At 39.5% G+C, this 20,807-nt stretch overlaps 1 protein-coding gene across 2 annotated transcripts in view; it reads right to left on the minus strand.

Annotated features, from left to right (window-relative positions):
* Positions 1–20,807, minus strand: part of TNKS (tankyrase) — a 145,771-nt gene that overhangs the window by 49,357 nt on the left and 75,607 nt on the right. For both annotated transcript variants that reach the window (XM_082316288.1, XM_082316287.1), the window contains exons 4-5: positions 19,846–19,882; positions 18,917–18,992 (exon numbers count right to left, since the gene is read on the minus strand). In XM_082316288.1, the coding sequence (XP_082172414.1) occupies positions 18,917–18,992; positions 19,846–19,882 (113 nt within the window). The remainder of the gene's footprint in view (positions 1–18,916; positions 18,993–19,845; positions 19,883–20,807) is intronic.

The following is a 20,807-nucleotide window of genomic DNA, read 5'->3' on the forward strand; positions in this document are numbered from 1 at the left end:
ACAATTAAAAGAAAAACTACTGTGACTCAAGATGGGACTGTGCATTTTGTATTTCTAGGGCTATTAGACCTGCATTTGCCAAGTAACTTCATTAGAGAAGAAACCCAAAACATTTCAAGCTTATAGTTGCAAGACAAATGACGTAAGTGAAGCAAACAGTGACATCCCAAATCTTCAGACAACTTACATCCCTGCCTTTCAGAAAGGTGAGCTACTTTCTTCTCCTCAAGCAAGGCCACGCAGACACCACAGTCCCGTGAACAAACACAGAATACCACATCTTCCCCAACACACCAGGGATTAGTTATTTAGCTGCAGCCAGGTGCCTGGCGTTTGGCGTGCTTGCCTTCTGATCCTCAGCAGCTTCAGCGAAGCTGCGTGCCACGCTGCGGCTGCCTCTGCAAGGAGGAGCTAACTGCGCCCATCCCTGGAGACGGGGCTGAGATCTCCGCCAGTCTTCACGCTTCAACTGTGCGATCACAAACCACGCAACCTGGAGGACAACGCAGTGCTGGAGACACAGGCAGTGAGAGGGCCAGGGACACCACCTGACCGAGGGGCAGGGAGAGCTGAACACCAAGGGCGTGCAGAAGAAGCCACCCTGGAGGGCTGCTCCCCCTGCATCCAGGCCTGAAGTACCACAACCCACAAGCCAGCGTTGCGTGTTGCTCTTTAGGTTGGCTAAAGGCTCTTATAAATGCTGTGCTTATATATGCTTCAGGAAGGAGGAAGCAGGAAGGCCCCACCTCAGTGATTTTTTTAAGGACTTGTTTTGCTTTCTTGTGAGAAGGAATATTCATTAATGCTGCAGATTTAATAGTTAAAAATACTAATCTGGCGTTACAAGCTTGTATGCTAATTACAGAAACTAAGTACCTAAAAGATAATGTCGTGCTACATGAACTACTCATTATATGGGATTATCAGCCCTCCAAAAAAAAAAAATCAGGTGAATGATGGTAGTAAAGAAACCAATGTTTAAAATTAACATGCTGTTTATATAGCACTAGAAAAGCAGAAACTAGCTATCACAAACAGCAGTATTGTATACAGCACCTGCAAGGTATATCAAACTAAGCACTTATTAAGAAAAGAGATTTAATTGAGCTATCCATTAACCCCTCCTCCCATGTCTTGCAATACCTGGCAAGAAACTTACTAACAAGAATCCCTAGAGGGCACTTACCTTCCAAGACTCACATTCACAGTAACCAAACCAATCACACTGTCTTACTTGCTAGTGTAATTAAAAAGAGTACAATTCCACTTTTATTAAGTAGACCCTCATGTGAGATGCTCACGTTATTTTAAAGTTTTATGGCAGCTGTAATTGAGTCAAAGCAGGTACTGTGCATTTCAAGGAAGATCACTGTACACAAGATGGCAATCACTGTCAACCTGTATACCTAGAATTTATACTAAAGTAGGTATTTTTGCCTGCAGTCTTTTTGAAAACATGTTGCCTGGGAATACGAGAAATGCATTTTTTAGATTTAAAAAATGTACATACAGCAGTTTGATACTATTTTCATTGAGCCTTAGGTATTTTCACACTGCTTTGTTACCAACAGCTGATTACCAACAGCTGACCTTTCAAGGTCAGCTGCCTCAGACCTGCTGTCCCCTGTTCACCTGCATCAAAGGAAAGGGGCACGGAGGAATCGCCAGAGCTGCAAGCTGCTGAGCTGCTTCTACTGAAATCAGAAAATTGGTTTCAACAAATCATCCACAGGCAACATGGGAGTGCTGGCCCCAAGCCTATCTTGCTAAAGAGTCTTCAGCAGCTCTTAGATGGTAATGCTGCCACAGTCTCAGAAGAAAAGCTGCATTTTCAGATTCAAACCGTGGATTGCCCATTTTATGGGCAACTTTAAACTGAGGGATGTTATGTAAGGATCTTGTATCATGTGTTATCTGCATGATCAATAACAGCTGCAGGAACTGTTTTAAGAACTAATATTGCCTGTTCTTGCTTTCTGCTACCCAAATCTCTGTTTAATGCTACCTGATAACAATCTTAATCAATGTGTTTCTCTCATTCTCAAGCTGTCATCCTGAAGGCTATTAAAACTAACAAACAACAATCTTCTTATCACATATATGATGTCTCATCATACATCTAATTTACAACACTATAAAGTGATTTAGAATTATCATCATTTAATTTCATTTTCTATGGGAAGGGCATTCTCACAATAAAGAGGCGGCACCCCGATTTTGAGAGCCAGCTCTGGCCTTGACATATTATGGCTACTCTCATGTTCAGAAGGTCCCCACCTGGATACACACTAGTAAGGGTGGCTCTTACACAGACAGACAAACAAGTATGACTTGGTAGAAAATACCTAAAGATACTCGTTATGTTTATTGTTAATTCTTCTACAACACCCTGCTGACAAAGGATGTAAAAAAAAAAAAAAAATTGGAAAAGGAGGGGGGAAGGATTTTAAAATATTCCATGTACATTTTAATATATGTGACTTTTTTACCTTGTCTATAACTATCTTCAGGTTTGGTAGATTTGGAAATTGCAGTTATGCAGTTATGCAGCAAACTGTCATCTAACGTTCGTCAAACAAAAGCTTTATTCTAATCAGACCATACTGCCTGTAGAGAGCAGTAGCAATAAAATAATATCTTAACCTTTTTTAGTCTGTCTTACAAGCTCCCTTCAAAACAGTGTTTCACCTCCGCTGAATTAAGGGAAGAGCAGAGAGGTTTCTAATCACAGAAGGGACCTTCATTTCACAGTTTTGCATAAAACCGTTTTGAAAGATGTCCTGACTCCTGGCAAGATAACTGTTTGAATCTGGCATACTAAGGAAAAACCTCTGAGCAGGCAAACAACTCTCTCTTCAGCGGGTTAGAATTTATGACAGAACCTTTCTTTCCAATCGCAATAGTCTGTGTCTGCTTGATGCGGCTCTCTTACAGACTTCTCTAAAATGAGCTGCATCAATCGTGAGCGTACATCAGGAAGACATTCTGGATGCAAGCGGAATATCTCCTGTCGCCACTTTATCATTCTGATTAATGGGGTAAGAAAACAAGTTGCAACAACATCACAATCTTGAAGAGACACTCCTGAACTCTTCCACTGTGGAAATGATCAGGCTTTTCCTTTGCTGCTCAGATACCAACTTGCATTCCAATCTTAAGCAGTGTGCCCATCTTGAACACCTTAATTTTTAGACTCAGTTGTAAGCTTTCTTTGGAAAATCTCTCATTGACATTTGCTTGTACGGTGCCAAGACTAGACGTATCATCAAATACAAAAAAATTTCCTTCTATACACACATATTTCAAATAACTCAAAATAATTATTTTATATTCATGCTACAAATGATCTTGCACACCAGGTACTATAGAAATGAAGATCCCTAAACTCAGCTAGAGAATGATGCTCGTGATGAGCAGGAAAGGGGCTGTGCCTCTGTTCATCAGCCACATGGCTTGTCAACTTCAGCCACCCAAATCATGCAACTTCCTTGGTCATTTTATAGCAGTACTGAGTTATTTAATTTCATGGTCAATGATTACGCTTTAGGGACAAACTTATGGATGCTGCTCCAGGAAAACAAGTTATGTCAGACTGCTGACTGTAGATGAGCTAGCTGAAACAAGTTTCAACTCTAGAGAGAAATAAGCACAGAGATGAAGAGCTTAAACTACTTTTCTTATGTTAAAAAAAGAAACAAACAAACAACAAAAAACCCCAAACAAACAAAAAAACCCCACCAACCACAAAAAACAATTCCTAAGGACAAGGATTACAAAATGCGTAAGGAAGACATTTCTCACTCCACTGTGTTTCCAGTCGTAATTTAACTGCTTCATCTTCAGAACACAGCTAGTAGTACTTAATTGGATTGTTGAACAGGACAGGCTTAGTATAGTAAAGTTCAGAAAAAGGTCACATCACAAATTTCACATCGTGCTTTCTAACAGCTAACAACAGGGAAAATGAACTGAACAGCTCACGAATTCAGAATCTGCAAGTCACACAGTATCTTAATTTAGAGCTCTGGTATATCAGATGATCTCTTTGAGGAAAAAAAAGATCCACCGTTTTGAGCTGTAAATCAGTGAAGACAAAACCAGATTGATTTCACATACACAGTAGTGCTAGGGCAGAGCATCATCGGGCGAGAATGAGGATTACATGAAGAGTAAGAGGAAAAATGTTTGCATTCCTTTTCATTCTGTCACTTGGCAGAAGGAGAACAAAGAAGTCCGCGTTAAAAAGAAATTCTTCCTTGCAACTGAATACCTTTCAGAAATTTATTCAGGTATCGTACCACCTGGGTTATTGCACAAAGCCCAGAGCAGGTCAGATATCAGGAATGGCATACCTCCTAGAAGTATTTAGAAATGTGTACCAGCTACAAAGCATTGCTTTGTGGATCACAGATTGAAGGAACATTCCTCTCTGTATTCAACTGTGTAGAAACCACAGCTGGAATGTTATTTTCAAATTAGTGTTGGACACCTCCATACGAGGCACATGTTCATAAGCTGGAGGAAAAGATAAGAATGTGTAACAAAGGTGAAATGGAAAGAATTAACAAAATGGTTGGAGAGTTAAAAAGCACAGGAAGAGCAGAATAAAAATACTGCAAACACATTGACAGAATAAACCCTTATTTGGAAAAGGTTTACTTGGATGACAGACCAGGACTCTTCTAATCTCCAGTGAGTACTCAAATCCATTCCTTCTCAGAGGGCTGTAATGTCCAAACAACTGACTACTAAATGTTTCTCTAGTAGATCTCACCTTTGAGAGACAATATGAGTTTCTGACTGTACCTCTGAACCTCAAGACTGTGTGACAAGGTTTGGCATCAGTTCTATACATTAACGCAGTGACCCTGTTGTACTGCAAGTTGGGCTAAGTGTTGACAAATAAGGGGCGGGAGATTTATGAGAGAAGAGCTTTTTCAACCACATAGATGCCTGGGTAGGGAAGGACAGAAAAGATGACAAGCATCATCTTGCACAGGGGCAGACACAGAAATAACCAGAGTGTCTCTGTCTCTTAAAGGTTAAAAGAAGGAAGAACAAGAAATGAGTGCTTTCACTTTTCTGCTCAGGAACTCCTCCTGCTAGCACAGAAACAGTGCCACCACAGAGAAGGTAGGTAAGTGGAGGCAAACAAGATATGCCCAAAAGCAGAAGAGGGCAAAAGGCAAAGATATGTTTCCTGACAGGAGAGAAAACACGCAAGCACTGCAGGACCACGCAACAAAAGAAAGTTTGATCTGCAGAGGCAGGCTTAAGATGAATGTTTGAAGATGACCATGTAAAAGCCTTACTAAATCCCAAAAGAAAAACCTGGTCTCCCTGCCCAGCAGGTTTCTCCAGACAATGACACTTGACTTTCAAAATTATGGAGATTATCATCTTTGACAACAGGAAGGCAAATCCTTAATCCATGTAGACAGCTCTGAAAGCTATTCTCTTAACAGTAGCTATATAAAAAAGAAAATAACTCAAATTGATTACTTCAGAGAAAAAAAAAAAAAGTCAAACCTGAAAGAGCATCGGTATCTGGCAGAAAAAGGGCTAAAAGAAAGGCCAGAAGAAAAAAAAAAAAGATACTGTGAGACAGAAGGCAGCAACCATGTTTGGAATGAATTTTAAAAGCAAAGATCAATCTGATCACAAGAAAAAGCAGGTATGGCAAAGGGATAAAAGGGACCTCAGCTCCCCAAATCTTAATTAGGAAGCTTAGTTCCCCAACAACTCCATAATAAGTTGCTGCCATTACTTTCAGAGACTGACCTAGAAGCGGAGACTAAGAGGGAAATGGTGAAGGGCCAGGAAAGACACTTAAATCTTCACATGGGAACACCACCTTGACCTCTGATCTTAGGATTTCACAAACAGCAGGTCCCATAAATGGGGCACTAGTGATCCTTGACCTCTTCCTAAATAAGAATTAAAATGCAACACCCTTCCCCCCAGCTCCTGAAACTTTTCTGTATTTGCATGTCTCTTAGCCTACCACCCATTTGGTAAAACAGTTCCACAGACGATGTGTCAGAAAAACTGAGCAACATCCCTCACAAACCCGTGGTATTCTCAGAAAACCCTTCCTTATACAGAATCTCTTCCATTTCCACATGCAAATGATAAAGGTTTGGCTGGGGATGAAACTGCAATATGAAAAAGAAATTCTGGAGCTTCTATCATGAAGCAGCATTTGTAGTTTTCCCAGATTCAGAAGCACAGAACTCTGGCAGCACTCAAGGACATGGTGAGATGGACCTTGAGATGGATTATCAGAGAAGCAGAAGAGTAATAAACTGTTTCTTTGGTGATAGATGCTGGCACTTGAGGGGAGCTTCCTGAGCTACATAAAGATGAAATGACAGTAAAGACCCACTCAGTTCTCCTAAGGGAATGCTGCTAATGTTATTTAACACTGAAACAAGCTGTACACTGCCTTGAAAGACATGGCAGAACACTACACAGGAATTACTTACAGTATCATTGTGTCCAGGATGGCCATTTTTGTTGCTTCATCACCTGGAATCTGTCAGAAATGCAAGTCAAAAATGCACAAGTCTGAGATGAGGCACTGAGGCATGACTGGCTCTTGCAGAGGCAAAGGCAAGAAGAAGAAACTGCCCTGTGATGGTATTAACAAAAGTCACCAGAGAGTACTCAAACCTCTAGTAGCCTAAGGAGCAGCTGGTACACCTGCCAGCTAGAGAACAAACTCATCTGGCCTGGTGGACTGAGCACACAGGCATGCAGGATTGTCTCATGTCAACAGCTGCAACTTTTATTTGTTTAACCACATGCTGGAAGCTGTGGTTCAAGTTTAGTGCATGGGGAAGAACAGATGCAACTGCTGCCAGTCTGAGCAAAGTAGCACTGATAGCCAAGTTTCTGTAGAGTTTTTGAAAGCATCTTAGTGCCAGCCAGCACCGTCCGCAGCCCAAGTCTCAACCCGTTAATCTTGTCAAATTGCAAGCTGCAAATGCTTGTCACTCCAGGAGAGCAGGATGAGACAACTTCCTCCCCTCTTCCAGCCCAAATACATACATTTTTATCTGTCCTGTCAGCCAGTGTCAGAAGCTATAGAATCCTGTTCTTTAATTATTTGCTCAGGCTGCTGTTCCCTCTTTTTAATGAAATATTTTGGTGCTGCTCTGGCAGCACAAACACGTGTTAACAAGAGGCTCCTCTCCAAACAGCTACGCCAGATGTCTGGGGAAGGCCTGCATACAACACTAAAACACTCTGAAGAGGACGCACACTGGAACACCGGAGAACCAAAACTCTGCTGGTTTTTGCTGTTTCGGTCTCTTCTTTTTCCACTTGCTATCAAAATCGTTTTCCTACTACAGTCAACTTACAATCTTTTATTCCCTTTTCATGTTTCTTATTATTTTTACCACTTCTCCCACTCCATCTTTATATATTTACTTTCCTTCTCCTCCTTCCCCTTCCAACTAGAAACTTTCCAGGCTTCAGTTAATCAGATTTTCACATTATTAAGAAAGAAGAAAAACTTCTCAGAATATATTAATTTGACTGTTCCCTCTGTTAACATGACATTCAAACCAGCACTTCACTCATTTTATTGAAAGTGGGGTCAGAATGAACTCTGTTAAGAACAATGCCTGCAAATTGATTGCATTTCAGCTCCGGTGCTCAGTGTGAAATAAATATTTATGCCTTATATTTCGGAATGAAATTAAAACACGAGATCTAAAATAATTCACAAAATTAAATATACAAAATCCTCTTTTTGCATTACAGTGATAATTTGCACATTTTAGAACTTAATGCCTTTATAATCCAGTCAAATAGACTTCGCTGTTCCTTTGAAGAAGAGCCTTGCAAAATATAGGAAAAAAGACAGAGAATTTATCTCATACTTCCTTTTAGTATGTTTCAAAATTGAAAAGTTATGGTTATTAGAACATGAATATTCTAAAGAATTTCATCTGTAAGAAATAAGTCTCTTTTATAAGTAGAAGTGTATTATATTACTTAGGAAAGATGGATCAAACAACCTCAATTTTCTTGTTCGTCAATGACACATCCATCATCAATTACAATGCCCTATTTTGGCATTTTCCTCCCCTTTTATTGTTCATCTGCTGCCTGCTCAGTCAACTTACACAACAGTTTTAGAAATGGTTATGTAAATACACCTCTCTTTGCACGTACATATTTGTAGTTCTTTTCATTTAGAATTAAACTGATCACTCTAAATTATCCATACAACCTATGAAGCCAATGATGGGGTTGCATTACCAAGTGATAACTGATGTGCTGAGAGAAATCAGAGAGACAGCAAGGGCAGAAAACAGAAGAGCTTTGGGTGACTGAAATTACTGCCATATAGACTGGGCAAGTATCACGCTGAAACATATGAGAGAGGTTAAATGCTTGGATGCTATCAGGGAGCGTTTCGCAGAGAAGTCGGCTAGGGAGGCCGCAGGAGTAAATGCAACTACTGAGCTGGTACCAAGCAACAAGCAACACCTGGTGCAAAGCCTTGCAGTAGAAGTTGCTCTTTGGCACTGTCTATAACACACTCAGATTCAACTCATTTACAGGGGAAATGCTTGCTAAAATAATCCAGCATGACTACGTTAACCTTCAGAAAAGGGAGCTATGAAAAAATCAGGCAGTTTTTAAACAATAAGCTAAAAGCGGTAGCTAAGAGAATTAAGTCCTTACAGACAGCATGAAGACAATACTGAAAAAGCTATGCTAATGCATACCTTCTGTTAGGAAGGGCTTGATAAATTGAAAGAAGCCAGCGTGACTAACAGCAAACTAAAAGAGATTACTAGAATTAAGAAGGCATCATTCAGAAAGCTGAATTTAGAAGCTGAAGAAAATCACAGGGATCATAAACTCCAGCAGATTAAAGGTAAAAATACAATTAGAGAGGCAACAACAGTTTAAGCAGTGACTAGTGAAAGGAATTGAAACCAGCCATAAATCCTTCTCCCAACCCACCAGGAGCACAAAATCCACCAGACAGTCCCGTGGGGCAAGGTGATGCCAGGGCAAGAAACGGAGCTCTTGCAGGTGAGAAGTCATTGTGGAAGAACTAAAGGAACTCTTTGTATGGTATACATCTTAGAAGAAACAGGTAATTCTCACACCAGGACCCAGGCAAGTGAGCGTGTGCACTTTTGGGAGCATGGTGAAGCTTGGCAAAGGATCTGTCTGAAACTAAATTAAGCATAAAAAAAGGTAATGATACCCATAACCAAAATGAACATCAACAAATTGTCAGGATGGGACTGCATTCACCCAAGAGAGCACTGGAGAATGAAACAGGTGAATTACTAAGTGGTATGTGACCTTCACTTAAGATTATCTTGCTGCATGAAAACCTGAAAGTTGCAAACCAATCATGTTTTGGGGAACTACAGGCCTCTAATCTTGATGTCTGTACCAGGAAAAATGTAATATAATAACAGCTAGAATTAGTGGACACCTGGATAAACATGATCTGCTTGGGAAGAGTCAAACACTGTTAAGGGAAGTTCACCTTTAAAACTCTTGGAGTTTCCTGAAGCAGTCAACAAGCACATGCATAAGGGTAATCCAACTGACAGAGTCTACATGGGCACTCAACAGGTTTTTAACTTAATCCTCACCATTGGTTTCTAAGGAAGATGATGTTAGGCCCTGAGATGGATGCATGATAGCATGCAGATATGGGAAACAGAGGGTACAACTAAACAACACGCCTGACAACAGAGGGAGGCCACAAAGTACTCTAATATCACATTCAAAGGTGAAAAGCAACAAGAAAGCCAAACAGTTTACTGCTCAGTACCTCTCATGCTCACATGCAGCGATTTTGAGAGGAAAGTGACACCAAGGACAGAAATGGCATCTACAGCATTCACTATAGTCAACCATATACAGAAATGAAAACCATACAGTCCATGGATTGAGCTGCCACATTTCAACTCGAACATAACATATTGGAACAGGCTGCCCAGGGAAGTGGTTGAGTCTCTATCCCTGGAGGTATTTAAAAGAAGGGTAGACATGGTGCTCGAGGACATGGTTTAGTGGTGGACTTGGCAGTGATAGGTTAATGGTTGGACTCGATGATCTTAAGGGTCTTTTCCAACCTTAATGATTCTATGATTCTATAACCTCAGCAAGCTCTGTGAAGGAAAGGACTCCACTCGAGGTCACAGTAGAAGAAACATCATCAGTACTCAACTTCTGGATGCTCTGTGAGCTGATGGAGCCAAATCCAGACCACAGCATTTAGTTAACGTGCATAAAATTTTAAATGGCAGCTCTGCCCAAATCTGCCAGTTTGACTTGTGTTCTCTTGACAGTAGATAGATAATAGCATAATACAAGAAGCTGTCCCCTATATGAAGCTAATCATCAAAGGGAAAGAGTTCAGGTATAAAAAAAAAACCCCACACCTTTAACACATTTGAAGGTTTCCTGAAGAACACCTTGATTAAGACCTAACAAATTAGATTTCCTGATTTTTAGAGAATACAGAGATAATTACTACAGAGTAAACAATTTCTTTCCAGTCCTTCAAGTGCACAATTTCTATTTGTGCACGTGATATACTACACTTCAAATAATTTCTGAAGAAAATGAAAACAGGTGAAGGGATACTCACTGAAACTTTTTGGGGAAAATATTTAAGATCTCATAATGGAAACAGAGCAGGTAGATCAGTTTTACATTTTATTCAAAAGATATCATCTTGGGCTATAGAGGGTCTTAAGTGACACCAGGGATAGAAATTAAGCCAAGTCATCTATACTGTACAAAGTCAGGGGAGAGATTCGTGTGTTATCCACTTTGACCAGGCTTGGCTGATGAAATAAGATGGGATCACAGTATAACAAAGGGCATAACTTGTCACTATTTGTGACATGCATGAAGCCTGGGAACTATCTTCTTAAACAAGCAAAATTGTGTTTTAAAGGCAAAGTACAGTTGTGGCCATTTTTAAATGTTCTTTTTATGCGTGTACTGCATTGGGCACTTCTGCCCCAGGCACATCATGAACATCATGGTATTTGCTTTGTAATGTTGGAAATGTCACCTTTTTCACAGTGCTCCATTACCTGAATCCAGGAAGGATCCTTAATTTTGAGTGCAGACTTTGATTTAAAATATTTAACTTAATTATGGAGAAGTATAGCTATAACTGAAAAGAGTACAAAAATATCTGTGTCTGATCTACAGTACTTATTTTCATAACTGAGGCACATATTACTAGGGAAGAGTTGCTTAGAAGGACTACAGTCCATCTTCTTCCCTCCATCAGTCCTCCTAATTATAACATATGCAGGGATAAGCTCTAAGGTTGTGAAGCCCTTCATCCAAATCAAAGTTGGGAATATGGACTATACAAATATATTCCAAGGTATCACAGAATAACGGAGGTTGGAAGTGAGGTCTGGAGATCAACTTGTAGTCCAACCCCCAGCTGCCCTTTTTCACTCAGTTTACTCAGGTTCTGTGAATGACTTCATATCTGAGGTGGGATAAGAGCATATATAGGTCAGTTGCCATGGAGCAGCTGGCATCTGATGACAAGTTCCCCATGACTGTATACGTGCCCATACTCAATGTGGGTCACTGGTGAGGCTGCGGAAGATGCACAAACAATTGTAGCACTTGCAGAACGCAGTGGTCGTCGACCATAGTAAGGGAGGATCTTAAATCCCAAATTTCTAAACCAATAAGCTTTCAGAATAACATTTTTGTTTTAAACAGAAACAGATGTGCTCTCCATCCTCCCTCAAGCCACAGAAAATTAGCTTGCTGAAATAGGGGAGTGCTGGCTCATATCCTCCCCTAGGCAAGCAGACTACCTAGCTGTATCTTTGAGATATACACACATATACACACACACAGCTAGATATATATAACAGTGTATATGAATATATATGTGAGTATATACACTTTTAAAATTTTATATATATATACACACACACTCACACCCCTAGATATACCTTTGATACATATGCGTGTCATGCAACACATCCAAGATGGGTGTCAACAAAGACTACAGTGTGTGAAGCCATCAGCCAGGGCCAACTTTAGCAAACATTAGCTAACAGGGTACATTGTTATCGCTTATTTCGATAGCTGCAGTTCCAAAAAAGCTGTAATCATGCATCATGAAACCTCTGGCTAATCTTTGCAGGATCACAAATGAAGAGCCCAAAACCTGCACATTTTCCACCCACAAAAGCAGTTTTATAGTACATCATCAAAACCAGACTGACATTTTATACTAGTAAGCAGCAAGTGAGCAGATTCAGCAAGGGCTTGTCTACCCAGTTATTCTGGAGTAATTGTTTTGGATTTACTCCATGTGGAACTGTCTTTTTTTTCTGAAATAAAATGACATTTTCTAGTTAAACAATTTTTATGTATTTTTTAAAATTTTTATTTTATTAGACTAATCAAGGAGAAAGCACTTGTTCTGAACCACTAATATACACAGTGAACTGTTAATCTGGTTTCAGTGTATGATTCCTTTGCTCCTCTCCTCCGCACAAGTTACTTTTTGTTATGGATAAGCCTTGAGACTAGAGACTTTTGATACATCTACAAACAACACAAACAAACAATGTATACCAGCAGAAAAAGCTCATAAAATCTTGGGGAAGATGTATATTGTGACACTAAATAATATATTACATGTGACAAAAAAATATACATATGTGTAGAGTACACACAGACATTCAAACATACCCTTGGGTATGACAAAAATGCCTTGCATCAAGTGTCTGCTCACAAGTCTTTTGCTCAAATATGCAGCTTTTGTTTGTAGAAAAGTGTATATTTTCACAACATTTAAACAACTCTGTTTATTACACATGAAATGATTTCTTCCAAAAGATGTTCCATACTCATCTGAATATAATCTGTACGCCATAAATGTATAGGACAAACAGACCTATAGGTTTATGTGGTATTAGTTTTCATTTTTATTACTGTTGCACAAGAAAAATGCACACCATTATAAAGGTTTATAGTGTCACTAGCACACAATTTGTTCACAAGTCTTGCGATGCACGGCATTTTTCTTCAACCCCCAGCTCCTAGAGCCAAGATGATTACAGGAGAATCTCAACCTCTGCTCAAGTCTGTTGGTTTCATAACTGTAAAGAAAAAGCTTGTGAAAACGTGGATTGATCATTCCATACAGACTCAGAAATTAGAAAGCATACCAATTTGCTTTTGAACTGCAGGATTTTTCATGAAAATGGCTGAGAACAACCAGAATTCTGGAACAGGGGGTGGCAAATCCACTTACCAGCAGCAAATTGGAGACTCCCTGGTAAGAGGAGACATAATTCACTTGATCTTGTTAAGAGTTCAGTTTCTAATTATCAGCCCTTTGTTGGCAGGCTGATCAAGCTGGTTGCAGATAGAAAGAAGCAGAGGAGGGAAGAGAAGGAACCTGCAACCCCATCCAACAGAACGTTACTTCATACCAGTGATGTCCCGTAACAGGAGCCAAGGGGCAGTCTGCCCTCTCTACAGAACTCACACGTGCAAGACCTCGTGCAGGGGCTGCTTCAGGCCAAGGATGCTGGTACTCAGCACTGCATTGCAGAGCTTCTCAGAGTTGGATTCCTTATATCTGTACCCTGTATCCCTGAACCTGGACAATGCCGTGCACAAGAAAAATGAATGTCTGTATGGCAGGAAATAATGGGCTGAAGAAACAGCCTCAAACCCAAGAGGCAAGTACGTTTCCTATGATCCACAAAGTTTAATGGAAAGGCCTGCTACTGGTATTCTGGATCCAGGGTTGTCTACATCTAGTTTGGAAAGGCATAACAACAAAGGTGTGGGAGAGGCATAATAAGAAGTATTAAGGACTGGTACTGGGAGCTGTTAAGGACTGAAACCCGGGAACAAACAAAGAAAGGGGCACTAGGAGCCAAAAGACTACAGGGAAATAGAATTAAGTAGGACCATGTATGTGCTAGAAATGGCTTTCTAATAAATAATTGTCTATTATTTTCTTCCATGGGATCACTGCCTCAACCACAGTGCTGGATGGTCCCGCGCTGGGAAAGAACAGAGGTGCACTGTTTGCAAGCTCCCTGGTTCACTTATTGCAGAAATTGCTACGTTTCTAGTTTCTAAGGAGCAAGGGCAGGGAGTGAAGGTGCAGGAAGGAAACCAATGTAGCTGCGGAGGAATTGCATCCTGTGCTGCCTTCTGGTAGTAATTCCTGCCTCATGCTGAACAAATACCTGAGACCAAGCTGTTCACAGGTAACACCATGGTATTCTCCGTTTTTCATATGGTTCATACAAAATGTAAATATAAACTGCAGCTGCAACAGATCAATGGAAACTATACTTTCAAAATATGAAGAATGCATTTTATTTTACAGAAAAATAATTGTTCTGTGCTCCAAAGAGCTCAAAGTTTCAGATATTTGCTTTGCTTCGAAAGAGATGAACCTTGAGAAAAGGAGCAAAACGAACTGTTTGAGTAACTCCTGACCAGAGGAGTTGGGTTCCCTTGCACGAAGAGAAGGTTTTATTCAACCGACACCTGAGTATTTTAGTGCTGGCATGATCTGAGCATGTAGTACAGTACAATGTAGTACAGGAGCAGGATATTATATACCAGCAAAAATCCAGCTTAAGAAAAAAAAATCCAGCCTCCCATTGCCAATAGCTACCGTGTCAGCTGGATGCAGTTCACTTTGGAAAACCATCAAGAAGTGATGTGGGAAGTCTGCCTTGTAGAGGAGGCTTCTCATCTGAATTGCCAAAATCAGTGCTTCCTTATTAGCTCAGATACTTCTTTATTTTAAAAATGGAGGCAACATCAATTTCTTCCTGAAACACCTTTCAAGTGTCCACAACAGCTTTCCAAAGGAAACGAGAGGGCTAAGAGATGGCTTCAACTCAACTTGCAACCATGATACATTCTTTTTTAAGCCTGTATCTTGCCACTAACTACTGGATTAAGTAAGCTGTGACTGTTGTAACAAGTCAGAAATCCAGCTCCCGTAACAAAATAATACAGCGTTAGCTTCCAGTAGCAAATAGGAACCTGTTGTTTTAAAATAGTCAAAAACATTTTTTGACAATTCACCCACAACTGAGTCTTGTAAAAGACACCCCAGAGGAAGAAAAAGTATTTGAGGGAAAATAACAGGGGCTGTAAAACAAGTCTCCGGAACCTACATACCTTTATGTAGACAAACACGTAAATAGGTGGCTTGGCTTTTTAACAGTATGAGAGTTCAGTACCATCTGTTAACTTCAATACTACAGCATGTCTTCTAGAAGTCGTTACTTCTATGGATTACATAAAGACCAAACAGTTTGCCAGAGCTCAGAGGCTGGACACAGTGAAATTTTAGACCCATCAGGAATACGCAAGTGCCATACATTTTGTCTAAGTTCTGCATTGACAGAGCAAATACTTTGTGAAGCAATCTAAACAGAAGTGATGTAACACACAAATTTTATGTTACACACACCACATCCTAACAATTCTGTGATTTTTCAGTCTGCTGTTTAAAAAAAAAATCAAAGCAAGACTAATTGGCATGAAAAAATGACTACTATATTTCAGCTCAGGCATTGCTTTTTAAAAAGCAATCAAATGGGACAGTTTCCAAAAAAACAGCTCTTGTGAAATTTTGCCCTTGCATAATGCTTTCATTTGCATACCATATAGCTCTGCACAGTATAGCTCAGTACTTGTACACTATAATTTGTGCCCTCATATATATTCTACAGGCACATAAGCCAATACTTACTCAAAAATCAACCATTACCTAGCTCAATGAAATAGTCGTTTCTCTGAAATATTATTGTTGATTTTCCTTGGTCACCAAAACAAAACTCCATAAATTACACAGATCCTTGGTATACAGGAATGCTTTAGCTAATGTATAAACTTGCTCTTGAATGCTTTAGCTAATGCATAAACTTGCTCTTTCTTTTGCACACACTCCTTCATTTTTCACTCCAGAAAATAATTGTAAGAGTAGCAACAGAGAATGAATTCCCTCTTTGGGCAGCAGCTGAAGAGCTTCAGCAATGTGAACATTTCTACAGTGCTCATAATCTCTCTAAACCATGACTTGGAGGGGAAGAAGCAAGTTCAGTTTTCACTCCTATTCAGTCTTTGACCTCGATGCTAAATAAACAGATGGAACGATGGTTATCAGCACCACCTGTAACTGTTTTAGCAGCATGGACTCCTGTCCAGTAGGAATCAGACTCTGGCTATCAACACTTTTCAAAAAGGCTGCAAGCAGCACACAGAATGCAGTAAGTCTTTGTTATTTCCAACCCGAGCTGGTTTCAAACCAGCGAGCTACTGTCAGTTTTCCACCCCTTTTATCCCTTCTATGAAGCACAACCTCACAGCAGATGTGGTGTTTGGGAAATCCAGGAACTCCAGATGTTAGTATGCATGGGACACAAGAGATCCCCAGGAGAACAAAAAAAACCCAGGTAAATTGCATATAGCAATGAAATAAGCAATACTGTGATTAATAATATCCTGACTATTCTGCTATTCATTTCTAGTGCAATAGGTGTTAGATGACAACTTCTGGAAAGTCACACCCCAAAGTATGAAAAAAACCACTACCACCACCTGCTATATAGAAAAAAATAATTACCCATTAAGTACCAGGACTCAATTTCCTCACCTACAAAGCTAAACATTTCCCTTATCAGAATAGTGCTGGGCATCTCAAAAACCTGCAAAGCCGAGGAATGCACAAACTGGAGAAGCACGTACACGAGAGTGTGTGGATGTGTCTGTACTGCAGAATAAGTGTGATGCTGAGAATCTCGGGCCACTCCACAGAGCCTGCACTTCCTGGCCCCGACAGCTGCGTTAAGTCTGTGGCCTTACACTGTGATAAGTTTGAGGCTCGAAAACTCAAGGGATCTGCAAAAAATAACTATGAAAAGCATCAAGGAACGCAAAAGCCAACTTCCAAAATGGACAAATTCTCAGCTAGTGTAAATCAGCATCGGTCAACTGGAGGCAGCTACACCAGCAGAGACTTTCATTTACAAGAATGCTGTGCTATAGGCTGAAAAGTTCACTTAATTTGCAGCACAGCTTAGAACAATTAAACTCCGAGTTATCTTGCACTAGCACAGGACCTGAGAGCTTTGCCTTACAAATTAAATACTTAACAGTTATACAGCACACTTCCTACAGAGAATTACTTCACCTTAAACAGTCTGTATATATATGGTGGAGGAAAAAAAATATTTGGTAGACATAATTAAAAAAAGCTAATTAATATCAATGGCAAGCTATCTTAAAAGGAGTTTTAATAATGAATGCATTTACCAACCACCAAACACAGAAACAAATTGAAGTGTCCACATTGATTAGCTTTAACTGCAATATGCTTTCTGAGCTTCGGACATAAATTTTCTAACTAATTCAGAGGCTACAATAATACATAAATATTTTCCACTAGCTTAATATGAATGTTAAAAGCTTTTTTTTTTTTTATTTAAGAGTGATAAATATTCTAGATAATATATCTGCAAGGGCTTATTCCTCTCCATGTTGACAGAAATCACAACTCTGCCTTTGACCTTAAATCAATAGTGATGGGGACTCAATTACTCAGTACTGCACTACTGTACACCACCATGCTTAATTATAACAACACAATGCACTATTAATACCTAAATACAATCTCATTTCAATGGTAAAGTCTTAAAAAAAGGGAAATGAAGAACTATGGGCAATACATGTAATCTTAAAATATGGGGAGTATTTCATCAGTTCCAACAGACCTGAACTAAATAAAGCCCGTGTTCATTTGCCTGTCCTCAGATCATAAAATTAGTTGTTTTAAAAACCTGGAAGATTCATCAACTTTCCATCAGTGATGAACGCAAACAAGCGAAAAACTGGCTGGGTTTTCTTTCACATAGTAGGTATCGTAGGCATTACAACTGAGAAAACATTTTAAAATGTGTATTAAAAATAGGAATGTTTTCACAATGGAGGTAGATTTTTATAATCGGCAACATGTCTTTTAATGAAAAGGCAGAGCAAACTGGCCTATCTCCATTGATTTCAGTGGAACTGGGCTGTTCCACAACAGCTCCAGAATGGGCAGAGGTTTACACTATGCTCCACAAGACTCCACCAAAAATAAAGACAACTATCAAGGAAAACACTCCCATGCTTTTCTCTACAAGAGTGAGATGCACTGTTACGCATGAGAGATGTTTTTAAGAGATGCAGATTAAGAACATTCTGGTACACAGTTAAAAAAAAAAAAAAACCAAACACACAACCAACGTTTGTAAATCCAACAGTCTACACAGACCATCATCTTGATGTCTAAAACACCAAAAATCATAGGATCTACTTCTCACTCCGTATGTTCTTCCCTCCTCCAGTTTCAGCCTAATCCTTAATTTAACTCAAACATCCCTGCCAGAGAAAGTCAAAACAATAATGCTGAATTTAAGAAAATGCAGAAGGTGTTAAGCATACCAATACAGTGCCAGTCTACGTGGCAGGGCATTAGGAGCTAAGCCAAATACCAACCACCTCACCCAGACAATGTTCAAATACAAATAACAACTTTCCTCCCTTAGTAATTTTATTCATCTGCAACAGTACATTTTGTTTTTCTTATAAAAGGTCTTCAGGTTTCACTTTACATGTACGCCAGGGTCTGACATTTAAAAGAAAAGACACACACAAAATCCACGTCCGCTGACTGTTGATCTGTCACAACTGCCAGCATCAAGTACAACAGCATTGAATTTCATGGTGAAAAGACATCACAGGTTTTCCCCCCCGTATACTCTTTTGGTTTATACATCTGTGCTTCCCAGTACGGCTAGGTTGGCCTTTCTTGAATAACAGAAATATAAAGCAGGTATTAACCTACCTTACGCCCATCACTTGCATGGCAGTTCACATTTAAAGGAGTCAATAAAGCCATCAGTTTTTCTTCATTACCACTCCTGTAAATGGAGAGGAGAGGATTACAGAAAGGGGGGAAAAAAAGACAGAGCCCTGCAAAACATTTGCTAAGGAGCTGGATATCAAAGTATAGTGTATTGAAATTTGTACTCTGCCAGGGAGAATATCAGATGGCTAAAGGATCTTCTGAACATTTCAAAACCAAGGGTAAATACAGAAAATAATATTAAATTCACAGATCATGCAAAAACACCTATTAATTTCTCTCCCTAACCTCGTCGTATATTTCCTTTATCTAATTTTGCAGATCCTCTGAAAGCCATTTGCTGAATTAAATGTTCTAAATTAAATACATTTTCATAGCATATGGCCCATAACAGTAGAAACAACTGCATACCAATATCCTGAATTTTTTTAGAAGGGTTAACAGTCTATATAAAACAGTCTTGTGCTGTCAGAAGGAAGGATAAAAGCATCTTTGGAATATATGACTGAACTTTACACCTTTTGTATAGGCTTCCTTATGCTCTGTTCTGAAAAAGCCTATTTTCAAAATATATCCTAAGGTAGCACTAAAAACCAAAAGAAAAGAAAAATTCCAATATTTAATTTGCCCCTAAAAAGAACAGTCACAAAACGATAAAGAGGATTTAAGGAGCTTAAAGCAAAAACTCAATATTAACCTTATAACCACCATAGTGGGGGATTTCAATTACATAAACAGGCTTTTCCATTTGTACCAGACTGCAAAGTCCAAAGAGATTTATGCTAATGAAGTGGTTTGTTTGCATCATTTCATGAAAAGGCAATGACAAAATATTACTGTTTTAAAAATCCCTTTTCCTCTCCTGCTTCCACCCCCAAAATACGCTTTATATTCTAAGCAGCACTCACCTAGCAGCTTCCAGGAGTTCGTCCTTCTTGTATTCACCTAAATGGTTGCAAAATATCATGCTGTTAGCATTTGGCAGAAGACAGATTAAGAAATGCAGTAGGAAGCAAATACAGAATTAAAACAGAGAAGAGGAGAAAAAAGCCCACACCCCGCTGGGTGATGGAGCTGTGACGTTAGCCAGCTTGTGGAGGCAGCATCACCAGTACCTTGGAGACGGGCAGCAAATTGACGCATCTTCTTGTCCAATCCTCAGATGGAAAGGCTTTCTTCGGACGACCAATGACTGCGAAATCTTGTGTCCAGAAACACAGTCCCGCTGATAACAGCATGTCAGCTGAAGACAATGTCCCCACCCCCTGCCCTATTCAGTATGTCACATTATACTTGGGAAGCATAATAAATTCTGAGACAAAAGCGAGGCAGTGCGGCTTTTTAAAAGGTACAAATTACCGATCTCCAAAGCTCCCACCTGCCTATTTGAACGGTAATATTAGACTTCACCAAGTTCTTCAGAAGAGCAGTGATTATTTAAAAAATTCCAAATATTTGGAATTTTATCATCAGCCACTTTCCAAGAAAATATGCATTTGAAATAAAAAGCACAGACAAAAGAGCATGAACTCTCCAAGAGATTTTGTTATGAGACTCTGAGATTAGAAGTAACCACGAGTAATGTTAAAGCAACATTTACATTTGAAATTCTGAGTTACAACAGACAACTCAGGAAGGTTGTTGCATCACAGGATTAAAATTGCACATGAATATCTTAAAAAGAGCATGGAATAACATGACCTGTGGACGTCAGACAGTATTTGACAAAGCTGAATCACGATGACATTGCGCAATACATATTTAAGGGAATTTCAATTCAGAAATTAGAAAAATAGCTTTTAAGCAGCTTCATAAAGTCACAGAGCAGAGAGTATCCTTAAGAGCCAAAAGATGCAGGGCTTGAAAAACA

Source organism: Platalea leucorodia (genome assembly GCF_965183815.1).
Source record: "Platalea leucorodia genome assembly, chromosome: 6".
In the NCBI taxonomy this organism is placed as follows: Eukaryota; Metazoa; Chordata; class Aves; order Pelecaniformes; family Threskiornithidae; genus Platalea; species Platalea leucorodia.